The sequence below is a fragment of the Typopeltis vanoorti genome, chromosome 16 (assembly GCF_054136105.1).
Source record: "Typopeltis vanoorti isolate ZY-2024b chromosome 16, IOZ_Tvanoo_1.0, whole genome shotgun sequence".
Taxonomy (NCBI): Eukaryota; Metazoa; Arthropoda; class Arachnida; order Uropygi; family Thelyphonidae; genus Typopeltis; species Typopeltis vanoorti.
This window is the reverse complement of record NC_143564.1, coordinates 60,600,612-60,613,764: the sequence shown is the minus strand read 5'-3', so window position 1 is coordinate 60,613,764 and position 13,153 is coordinate 60,600,612. Positions and strand designations below refer to the sequence as shown.

Below are 13,153 nucleotides of genomic sequence, written 5' to 3'. Positions count from 1 at the left end.
AATTGGAATATAATTTGTGAGATAACTTCGCATAGCTAGCTAACCTCGTTGAGAGTAAATTAGTTTCAACAATTTGATTTAATAAGCAGAGAAGTAATTATATTGTATAGTCATTTAGTATAGAAAAGGGAAAGTTTGTTTCTTTATGCTAAAAGTATAATAGATAGGTAGAGAGAGTAACCTCTCTATTGTTTAATTAATGCACTTTGTTATTAATGTAAATAAATGTGTTTTAATTATATGTCAATAGAGTGCTGCCTGAACTTTTATTTTACAATGCACTGTTCCTAAATAAACCAGTTCTGTAAGTGGGAAAGAACTAAGGCATCAAAAGTGCAGTTTAAATTATTATTATTATTGTTCCGGGAAACTCCAAGGAGTCGACAGACTCATCGAGGGAGGCCCTAACATCATGTCTGGAACAACTATTCAACATTCACACAGTATCTATCATATCTTGCCTTGAACTCATTCACGGTCGTAGCACCCACAACAGACTCTGGAAGCTTATTCCACTCATTCACCACACTCCAAGTAAAAAACCTAGCTCTAACACCCTTGTCAACCACACTCTTGCCCAGCTTCCATGCATGGCCCCTAGTCCTCCCACCACCAGTCATATTTTCAAAAATATCTTCTGGATCAATCATATAAAAACCCTTCAGTAATTTGAATGTCTCAATCATATCACCCCTCCTTTGCCTATCGTCCAATTTCTGCAACCCACAAATCCTCAACCTATTCTCATAAGGTTCATTCCACAAACCTGCTATCATCTTGGTCACTCGTCTCTGGACCCTCTCCACTTCCTCCCCATCAAGAAGAAACCCTGGTGCCCATAACTGGGCACAGAGGTCCAGATCGGGTCTTATCAAGGCTCGATACAGAGGAACAACAACTTGTTTGTCTCTGCATGTTAAAGTATTTTTCATAAGCCAAGTGATTTGGTGAGCTGTTTTAGTCACTTTTGCAATGTGCCCCCTAAACTTCAACTCCCTATCCACCAGCACTCCCAAATCCCTGGCCTCATCAATCTCCTGGAGTACAGTTCCACCAATGCGATATACTGCTGCTATTCTTTTCACCCCAAAGTGCATAACCTTACACTTTGCCACATTAAACTGACATCCATTTTTCCTAGCCCAGTTCTCCAAACTATCCAAATCATCCTGTAAAATTTTAACATCCTGTGCACTCACAATTGCTCTACCCAACTTTGCATCATCAGCAAACAAGTGAACACTTCCTCTCAAATCCTTTCCAATATCATTGATGAACAAATTGAAAAGCAGTGGTCCAAGAACAGAGCCCTGCGGCACTCCACTGGTCACAAGACGTCTTTTTGACTCCACTCCTGAATAAACCACTCTCTGGTATCTCTCCTTCAACCACCCTCCTATCCATCTTACCAACCCTATATCTATCCCCATCTGCTCCAGTTTACTGATTAGGGTTCCATGTGGTATCCTGTCAAAGGCCTTGGCTAGGTCCAGTAGTATCACTGGAAACCCATTACCCCTATCCAGTTCAGCCGTCACTGTGTAATAAAACGTGAGCAAGTTACTGAGGCATGATCTACCCTTCACAAAACCATGTTGTCCCCCATACAATATCCCATTTTCATCTATCCAATCCTGTATTCTTTTCTTGACTAATTTCTCTAAGACCTTGACAATGATTCCTGATATGCTAATTGGTCGGTAATTTACAACAGCAGTCTTGGAACCACCTTTATGCAGTGGAACTATTTTCCCCTCCTTCCACCCGCTCGGGACTAACCCAGACCCGAGACTCAAATTAAACAAAATGGTCAAGGGTACTGACAATTCTTTAGCTGCTTCTCGTACTACACGAGCTGGTATACCATCCAATCCCACAGATGTATTGACATTAAGGTTATGCAATATACTCACCTCCACTTCATTCACCACAATTCTCGTATAATCTACTGGTTTATTCGTTTCTGCAATGTCACCACCTGGATGATATAATCTTGCAAAGTGCTCACTCAGTAACTCAGCTATCTCAACTGATTCAGTTACCTCCCTACCATCGGCATTCTTTAAAATCATTCTGCCATCTACATTTTTCCTTTTACTTGCTACATATCTAAAAAACTGTTTGGGATTCTCGTTAGCCTGCATGGCCAATGTTCTTTCGTACTCCTTTTTTGCTTTTCTTACCACACTCGTCACCCTTCTGGCCTGCACTTTATACCGTTCGTGTGCCTGCTGGTCACCTTTCTCCTTAAATTCCCTCCATAGTTGTTTCTTTTTTTGCAGCTCAAGCTTAATGGTGTTATTCATCCATTTAACCGCTACTTGATTTATTATTCGGACTCTAGGTATACAGTCAGCCATTGCTTCATGCAAGCACTTCTTAACTACCTCCCATGCACTATCAACTTCTAGTCCTTGCAGTTGTACATGCCATGGCACTGAACCAATCAAACTCCTAAGCTTGTCATACTTTTCAGCCCGATAATTCCACATGTACCCTGTCTTAATTGAAAATTCTACACCTTTAGCCACCTCTCAAGTCAAGACCCTATGATCACTCTCACCGATTGGTGGCAATGTGGTCATATTTGTTACAGCCAAATCCTCAGATGTAATTACTAGGTCAAGCACTCTCTGACCCCTAGTATTTTCCATTACATGCTGTCGCAGATAGTTATCCCTTAATAACCACATAAAATCCAATTCCTTCCTCCCGTGTGTCCTCTCCTCACTCCAATCAATGCGGCCATAGTTGAAATCTCCCATAATAATCACCCTCCTTCCACTCATTTCTTCTAGTTGCTTGTGCATACTGTCACCACCATCTTTTCCATCACCTGGTCTATAGCAGCACCCAATTGTATATTTAGTTCTGCTAGCCATAATCTCACACCAAATGGCCTCAAATGTGCTCTTTTCTCTATCCTGCAATTCAACTTCTATTCTCCTTGGCTGTAGCTCATCAGCTATCATCAACAATACTCCTCCCCCCATTTTATTCTCTCTGTCATTCCTGAACATACTATACCCATCACATTCAATCCCACTAGCTATATCATCTACAGTCAGCCATGTTTCACTAATACCAATAACCTGTGGTCTGGAAGTGCCAACCATGGCCAAAAACTCTTCCTTCTTGTTCCTAATACTCCTAGTATTAGTGTACATGAATTTAAGACCCCCATTTGCCCCAGCCCTACCTTGATGCCTTATATTAACTATCCCACTCTGGTTTGTTGTTCTTATTTGCTCTAGCATATTATATTCATTCATACATTCAACTGCCTCCCTAAGAACTGTATATCTACTCCTCCCCCTTATCAAATCTAGTTTCCCTGAATTTGCACATCCACTACATTCAGCAACATTTTCTCAAGTCTTCTTACACCGTAACCATTCAAATGCAAGCCATCCATCTTATACAGATCCTTTCGCCCATCAAACTCACTCCACACGTCCACAAATTCCACACCACTCGTCATACATAACCCACGCATAAAGTCATTCGCAATTATGGCCCTCCTTTTAAGCATTTCACTGTCATACCGTGGCAAAAGACTAATCATTCTAACTCTCTCACTCTTTTCTTTTGCTACCTCAAACAATTCATTCAGGTCTTCTATCATTTCCATTTTATCTCCTTTCAAATCATTCGTACCTGCCACAACAATCATTTCTTTCACTCTTTCCTTTTGCTCTCTAATAGATTCAGTTACATCCTTTATGGTCGCACCAGGTTGGTACGATTTTGTCAAATCCTCTACTAACACACCTCGTACTAACGAGTCTCCATACAGCACTCTATCCTTCATTTTGTTCATGTTCACATTCATACGCCTATTTTTCCTGTCATACCTTTTATTATTGGTTGGTTCATTCAGTCGACTTTTGTTCATGCACTCTAGCTGCTGTTTTGCCCGTTCTATCGCACCATTCAACAACGCGATCTCACTCAATGCATCTATCTCATCTTTTTTATTCTCTGAGAAACCATTAATACTATCATTCACACTCTCATAATTCTCATGTACAACCTTGCCGTTTCTTGTCATATCGCTATTTTCTTCATTCTGAAGTTTGACAAAAATATCACACTCACGATCCGAAATACACTTCAATTCCTCATTCTCCCTACATTTTCTACACACATTCAATCCTTTATCATCATCTATCCACACTTCGACCACACTCCGCAAAGCGTACATTTCACAGCTAGTACACTGACTCATTTCTTTTAAACTACCGTTCTTTGATAAAGATGGCAAACCATCATTACTGGCCACCATTTTCCTTCATACAGCTGCCATAATTATTGCAACGTGTTTTATCAAATAATAAGTTATAACACACCAAAAACACACAAACAGACGCGCTGAAATACGCAAGGCAAACAAAACTACGCAATATTAAGTAAATTTTATCAACGATAACTGAAAATAATACTTATCTTATCAGGAGCTTGCATGAACACTACACACTACGATATAACCTCGAACCCAACCCCAAATAAGTACTTAAGAACCACGACTGCTTATGTAAACTTTATTGAAGGAATATATGCTAGTAAGAGAGAGAGATCTACCGGATGTATTACTGAGTATGCCGATATAGAAATATTGGTGGAGCACTCTTAACAAATAAATTTCCCAGTGTTCATAGGCATACGACTAGTAAATATGAAAGGTGGATAAACATAGTATGCAACAGAATATGCAAGAAAGGTTACGAAAGCAAAAGCACACAGCTAATTAGAATAAAGATATTACAATAGCCGGTAACCAAACAGGCTTACATTATAGGCAAATAACAGCCTTTGTTACATTAGACACATATCATTACAGTCTAATCCTCACTTTCTTGTGGTGCATCCTGTTAGGTATCTACCTGGATACTGAACAAATGAGGATGTGCTGGATTTTTGGGATTTAGACGACCAAATTGTATTCTATTGGCTTAAATCACAATGTAAAATGATATACATGAGAATTTCATGCCACATGGGGTATTGCCCGGTTAAACAAGACCCCCCCCCCCCGTTGTTTTTTGCCAGGGAAACAGAGTGAACAGTGAAAAGTCAGCTACTGGAACAAATGTGAAAATACACCCCAACTCAACATCACCAGAAGATCGGTACTATCAACATAAGAAGCCTGAATGGCAAAGAAATGGAAGTAGCAGAAGAATTGGATAAGTACTAGATTGACATGATAGGGATGATTGAAACAAAAAAGACAAAACTGGTGAGATCTTTCTAAGCAATAAATACAAAATGTTATATTCAGGCAATTACAATCTGCGAAAAGAAGGAGTAGCTATAGAATTGAACTCTAAATATGAGGCTAATCTTTTTGACTGGCAGGCAATATCAGAATGGGGAACTGGACAATGAGACTTGTTTGTGCCTATGGTTCCACAGAAGGTTCTACTAAAATAGAAGTAGGGGAATTTTTTTGAGGTTTTAGAGAAAGCAACTGATACAATGAAAAAGGAAAAGTTGGTCCTTGTTGGAGATCTAAATAGCAGAGTAGGAAATGATTGACAAACATACAGAAATATTTTGGGAGGGAAAATTTGGAGAAAAGCTAATAATCATTTGGAATGAATTGAGGAGCATAAGATTACACACCACACTGTTCACTTTATCTCTAACAGCACTAGATAAATCCAAATGAGCATCTTTGATGGAACAAGCTTAGAGCAACAGAAATCTCAACACTGATGGAGCTGACATTCTAATGAATTAAGGCTCTGTTGACAGTGCTAGGAGTTCTTGTCATTAGACAGATACCAAAGTAACTTGCTATAAAGCATGTACTCTATTTTATAACAGGAAATTTTCAAATATGAGGGTTAGATAATTGAGATATTAGTTTACTTACATGTATATCTTATCCGCTCACATCTTTTTATTCCCGTATATCGGGAGTAGGCGAGGCCATTTAGCCCTATCTAACTTTTGGAGACTGAGTGGGCAGTTCAATCTCCACTGGTACCCAGTCAGAGATAGCTGTCCCACGGCTATCACTAATTAAGCGGCACGCAGTGAAGAGAATGGCCCAACAAGTGCTGCCATCTCGCGGTTCCTAACCCTAACACAATATATTTAATTGTCTGAAATAGTGTGGGTTCTATGGTCAATTTTCTTGAGTTTCCGGGACAAAAAAACCCGCCTGCCCATGCCAGAGATCGATTAACCCGGGAACTGGTCGCAAAAAGGCGTAGAAAAATTTCTTCTAGTTGCCGACAAGACTCGAAATCAAGTCTTCCTTCGTGCGACCAAGCGCCGTGGTATGCAAACGCCACATCCACACTCCCCATTATTAAGTATATCTTAATAAAGTCTAAACGATAAAATATACTTACTGAATATTTTAACACCTGCTTTTAATGCAGTCTGTGATTTTGGATACTTCGACTCAAAAGATATCATCATTTGGTTGGAACTTGATCTTAAGTCCTGAGCTGAAAAAGTATCATTCAAAAATATTTATTTAAAGGAGATAATTAAATTAATTTTATTTTTTTAAATAAAGTCACTTTCACTACAGCAAATTTAGCAGAGATCAAACTGTCTGGACTCTTAGTTCGTTACAGTGAGAGTTAATGCTACAATAATGATGTCTACAGCGTCATCGTGAAAACTGATGCAATGATTGAAATTTATTACTGTTCAATATTATAGTCTGAGTGAAAGATTTTTTTTTTTCTCACCCAAGAAATTATTACATTCTGGGAATATATTGTAAAAGTGGACAGAACAGCACAAAGGATCACATGGATTGTTGAAATACATTTGTCACATTTGGTTCTATTCAGATTTGGTTACATGTGTGTGTGTGTACACAGAGAAGTGAAAATGGTTCAGAGGAAGACAAGAAAAATTTGGTTGATGGACAGAACAAAATAGGATATTGTTATGTACCCTATCCTGTATGTGCGTTGCATATTCTTTTACTATATTACCTTTATCTACTCTTGTTAGTTATGTATACCCTACTCATTCATACAAATTTTCCCTTTCTTTAAACAAGCTAAAATTTAGGCCGCTCTAAAGTTTAGTCACGTGTAACTTATTTAATGACTAGGGCTTTATCCAAGTATGGAACGCTGCCATTAATCTTATTCTCTGAGACAGTTCACCTGGTAAGTATTGACAAATTTATATTTTAACTGCGCCAGCCAATATTGAGGATAGACGAGACTCTTATCCAAGGTGGCTCTCTCAGAGTGATACACAGTAATAAACTTCTAATAATAAATAAACTAATTCCTGTTCTCTTTATCTTTGCATGCAGTCGTGGCTCTAAATATCAAATTATACTCGTCCCTCCCGCTAGGTTCGATGGTAATTTTATGAGTGGCTATTTGAATTCATATAACAAGCTGGACTCAGGCAACTGCCATGACATATATTTATTAAATCAAGAAATTATACATGAGAAAATATAAATGCATGGTTAACTATATTGTGTTGCTAGCAAGATCTCTATTTTAATATTAACATTACAATACATGAACAAATTACTTGGACCACTTCTATGTATAATTTAACAAACTTCTAGCTTATGTAGCCTATCCTTTATCACTCACATGGTCACTAGTTATATTTCACAATCATCTCTTATACAAATCCCTTCTAGGGAGACATTTCTCAAACAGGGACAGGTCAATGCTAAAATAGGGATAGTTCCTAAAGTTCTTTACAATAAGTCCATTACACAAAATATCCTAGAGAATTCGCACACAAATCTTCAACTGGAAATCAGAATATGACAATCTACATTACTGTTCCTGGAATGACTTTCAGTTCTTTCTTCAGCCTTGTCTGAACATTAAGGCTCCTTTAAGGTCTACAATTCTCCGAATTGGAAAGGCTATGTGCCGCTCAGGACTTTCACTAGTATCACAGGCACACATCTGTATTACCGTTGCACGATATAGCATAGCTATCCTGGTCTGAGGAAATAGCTAGCCCTAACTCGCATGCTACGGCAGATGACTCATAACTTCCACGGCCAGCCTAGAATCTTCTCTGCTGGCAGAGACCGAGAGCCAACGTCCGTGAAGTTAGGAAACAGGAACAAAGAGCCTCATGTGTGTGTGTGTGTGGGTGGTGGAGGGATTGGCGTTTATATTGCCTGCTTCAATCTCGGAGATTTGCGCACTTTGCCATGTTGTTTACCGTGCTCCTCCACGTGCGCATGGCGTGTTTTCCTAGAAAGCGTTCTAGCTTCCTTTTCGTATAACTTCACTTTCCCTCCGGCCATACGTTATTCTGGACGGCTAAAATGTGACCCTTGGACCTTAGCTTATACACTTTGCTTTCTTATAATACATGAAATGGGATACTTTAAATAAATTAATACCTTAAATAAATTTCTCTATTAGACTTCCTGCAAAGCAGGTTAAGTCTCACATATTTTTCATATTAAATATTTCTTCACTTCTATCTTAGTGTTAATTATACATTATAGACGGCGTTCATATATTACCCAGAGGCAAGCATATGTGCTTATTTTCCTGTTTGTCGGGAAACTCATGTTGAACTGTGATAAAATTGGAATTTCTAAGATGCATAATCTATCACAATTCAACAATATGACAGAAACATTACTAAAGGAATTTTACAGGATCATGCAAATGAAAATTTCTAATAGACAACAGGACGGGCAAGAAAAAAAAAACGGAATGACTTATGGAACACTTTGCTTCAAGAGTACTGAATGAGTAGAAAAGATTGCTAGGAGTTGCAAATGCACTGTCAGTAAATTAATTTTTTAAGGGGAGATATAATAGACATTGCATAAATAATGGCTAGTGTGTCTTAGAATCCATAGAGATGTTGAAATCATTATACATACATACATGTCAGTCCTTGACTTATGATGGGATTCCTTACCAATAACTGCATCATGAAGGCAGAAATCACTGTATACTATACAAACTATAAGAATGTGCCTGAATGCAAAAATATAGGTCTGCTTTGTTATATTTTTAAAGAATTTCACATTTCGTTTAAGTAAAATAATGCAATGTACAAATCACAAAAAAATGACTGCAATCTAATAAATAATGAAAAACATGAATGTATAATGCACACAAAGTATAAAGTTTTGCATATCAAATTGCTATAAGATGCTAGCCAATATGTGGTTATAGATTGATACCCAAATAATAACAAACATGGCTACCTTGCAGCAGTATGGAAGCTGATGTTATCAAAAGCAGATGGAGCAGCTGCCATTATACTTCATGACCAAATGTCTGCAGTGAAAAATTAACAGGAGTACAAGTGGTCATGTTGATATGTTTATTTTGAGGACAATCAGTGTGTGTGCGTGTCTTCATATATTACACTGTAATGTCAGACCAAAGAATTGTAGCATAACAGAAAAATAAATGATCAAGTGAGTAAAGTGTAAATTTAAAGTTGTACTTGTGAAATATTAGAAATGCTAGCAAAGGTGAGAAGCATAAACAATTCATCTATCTGTCTATTGATAGGACATCATCAGATGCTGCATGGCCACTCCATTATTTGGTGATATGCCACACCAATCTTTGCAAGGTGGTCCTGTTGTATTTTTTTTTATGTTGACTCAACACATGAAAGCTCACATGACCCATTATACTACAGTGTGGGCAAGTGATTAAGGAAAAAATGTTGATATGTTTCTAAAAGTATGGAAGTTTCTTAAAGGAAAAACAGTATAGGAGAGATTGTTCCAAAGAATAGAGGTGGATGGAATGTAGGGCAGCTGATGAGAAGTATTAGTTCAGTGCATATGAAGCTGACAGTGTATCAGTGTTGGCCAGTGGCTGCTCCAGCTCTTCTATGATTAGAAGAAAGTGGAGGAATGGTAGCAGCCAATTCAGAGGAGCAATGCCCACGAAAATACCTATACAACAGGCACAGCACTGAAACAGAACATCTATGATAAAAGTGATTGAAGGGTCATCATCTGTCAAGCAGATTACCCTCTTCTGAATATCATCAAGAATTCTTAGAGAGGTCTTGGGTGCTTTACCCCAAATGTGGGAACAGTACTCCAAAGTTGGACAGGTGTGAGACTTATAAAGTGTTAGAAGCTGGTGTTCTTTTCTGTTCTAATATTTAGAACAGAAAAAACACCAAGTTTTTTAGAGGCTATGTAAGTAATATGTTTGTGCCAGAATAAACTGGATGTGACAGTCAACCCAAAATGAGAAAATTGATCTTGAAAGGAAACTGAATATTATCAAAAATGAGAGGGCATGAGGTAGGATTTTTCTTGCAGGTAATAAGGCAGGCTTGAGTTTTTTTTTGGATTGAAATTTACAAGATACGTCCAGAAAGTAAGTTCCGATGGGCTGTCAAAAATATACTTACAAAAAACTTTATTGGAAATTAAAGAAGTGAACATCTTTCCCTACTTTTCTACATAATTTCCACCATTGTTCGGGCACTTATCATAACGGGGCACTAAAAGTTGTATACCTTCGTTGTAGAAGGTTGCCACCTGTGATGCAAACCACTTATTGACAGCTTCTTTGACCTCATCATCATCTTGAAACTGCCGGCCACCAAGGAAAGATTTCAGATGTTTGAACAGGTGAAAGTCACTTGGCACGAGGTCAGGACTATGGGGGATGGTGGAATTGTTCCTAGCCGAAGGTGGTGAGAAGTCGTCACTCATTGCATGTTCTTCATAAACCTCAATAATTTGTTGATGAATTTCAGCTGATTTAACGTTCCTCACATTCAAGAAACGTATGACTGACCTAATTTCAATGTGGCGGGCGATTCGATTTTCTTAGACATTATAAACACAGATCAAGAAGCGTACGCACTACGAGAATGTCTGAAAATGGCACCAACGCCTTGCTAACGAATCAACAAACTCAGCACACATGTGCACCATTGCGAATGCAGCACTGCAGTAAAAAATATTTAAAAATGGAACTTTCTGATACTTTCTGGACATCCCTCATACTAAGTTGTCTTCACTCCATTTCAGGATGTTGAGGAGGTCAGTGTTCAAGTCACTGATGGAAGATCTTGATGCATATAACATTAGGGTATGTACTGCAGGATTTATTGCATGAGGAAGAGGAATGAAGAGTACTGTCATTTGCATACTCCTGCATACCACTGACCTGGTCTCCCTCCAGGCATGACCTGGCAGGGTAAGCAGCAGGATTATTTGCCAGCTGATTGGGAAGTCTCCAACAAATGTGATACCATTGGGTTTAGTCCCATGCAATATTTGGCAACCCGCTTGCAGAAAACTATTTTACTGCTGTACCCTCAAATGGAGCAGAAACTGGCTCCCTAGTTGCAAATGATAATGGTATAATGAGTATGCCCAGAAAGGCCATCACTCTGCATGTGAGAAGAAAGGGAGGACAGAAACCAGGAGCCCTACTCTGGAGATGAAACATGGCAAAAGCCACTTCACACCTCAAAAGGAAAAAAAGGCAGGGTGGTGGTATTTCTCTGGGTGAATTGCATTCCTCTCAGTAGGGAAGATATGCTTTTCTTGAGGTTTCAACTCTTTGAAGATCAGTCACTCCAGATGCATCATCCAAGATCTACCCTTTTCTCTTTTTCCAGGAACTTTACCTTCTATTACTGTTTTGTTAGAAATCCTCCTTTCAATGTATCCAAAATATTTCAACTTTCTTCTGTCAATATCCTTAAGGAACGTTTAATGTTCTACTAATTATTTCTAGGACCCATACGTTTGTCTTTCAGTTAAACAGCCTCCTTCTGTAACACCACATCTCAAAAGCAGCAATCCTTTTCCCATCAGATTTCCTTAGGTTCCAGGTCTCACATCCATACGTCACTATTGGAAAAACAGCTACATCAGAATCCTCAACTTTGTTCCTGTGGAGAAGGACTTGTCTTAAAATGTGACATAATGAATCCAAGGTACTCAAACTTCCTGACTTCCTCAATTCATTTCTCCATTGAGGTTCACTTGTTTCTCAGGAGCTTCCCTGTCTGTGTTTCCTTTGAGAATCACAATCTCTCTCTAGGATTGAGCTGAAATCCTCTGTTCTTACTGAGCTCATTAACTTTGTCAAGGATTTGTCCCAGTTCTTCCTTGTCAATACAAAGGAGTATACTGTATCATCACATGCCTCAAATTACTGATCAATCTACCACCTACTCTAATTTCTGTCTTAAGCTCATCTAATGCCACATGCATGATGTCCTCAGCATAGATACTAAATAGGCAAGGAGAAAGTAGGCATCATTACCTAACTCGCTTGCCAACCTGAAGCCAATCAGTTAATTCAACACTCTTGCTCACTGTACAAGTTAGCTATCAACCAGATAATTTGTTAGGCAAAACCTATTATTTTCATTATTTCCCACAATTTCATATGCTGAACACAATTAAAAGCTTTGATCTGTGAAGCCCATTGATAACATTCTGTAATAAATAATTACAGAATGTTAATTTGGGAAAAGAATAGTAAGGTAAAGAATTGGTTCACTACCAGAGAGTAAGTATTAAATGTTGGCTGTAAATGTGTTTGACTTCTCAAATGGAAAGTTGTTTCAGAACACAATGCAACCCCCCCTTCTTCTCAATTTTGTAACTTGAATAGGATGCACAATTCGAAGATAATGTATATATATTGTAGTTAGAGTTTTTTTTTTTTTTTTTTTTTTTTATTGCTGAGCTTGATGATTATTATTATTATTGTATAGGCATCTCCATGGAGTCAAAAGACTCATCACAGGAGACACAAGCTATCCACACAGAATCTATCAAACCTCTCCTTGAATCCACTAACAGAAAAAGCACTCACAATCCATTCCATTCATTAACAATTCTCCAAGTGAAAAACTGAGTCCTCACCTCTGCTAACTACACTCTTACTCAACTGCCGGGGATGATGTCGTGTTCTGCCAACTCTAGCCAAATGCTGAAACATTTCCCCTGCACTATAATCCAACTTTCATAAAACCCTTTAAGTAACTTAAATGTTTCTATAATATCCCTTCTTTTTCACCTGTCAACCAACTTCTGCAACCCACAAATCCTCAATGTATATTCACATAAGGAGCATTCCATATACCATCACCATCTTGGTTACTTGCTTCTGGATCCTCTACTGCTTCCTCATACCCAAGAAACGTAGGTGACCAGACCTGAGAA

The 13,153-nt window shown here is 38.3% G+C and overlaps 1 protein-coding gene across 1 annotated transcript in view; it reads right to left on the bottom strand.

The window, feature by feature from the left end:
• LOC150098057 (uncharacterized) overlaps positions 1-13,153 on the bottom strand; it is a 345,306-nt gene that overhangs the window by 104,947 nt on the left and 227,206 nt on the right. Inside the window, exon 17 of the mRNA XM_090406364.1 lies at positions 6,363-6,461. Coding sequence (XP_090262490.1) covers positions 6,363-6,461 — 99 coding nt within the window. The remainder of the gene's footprint in view (positions 1-6,362; positions 6,462-13,153) is intronic.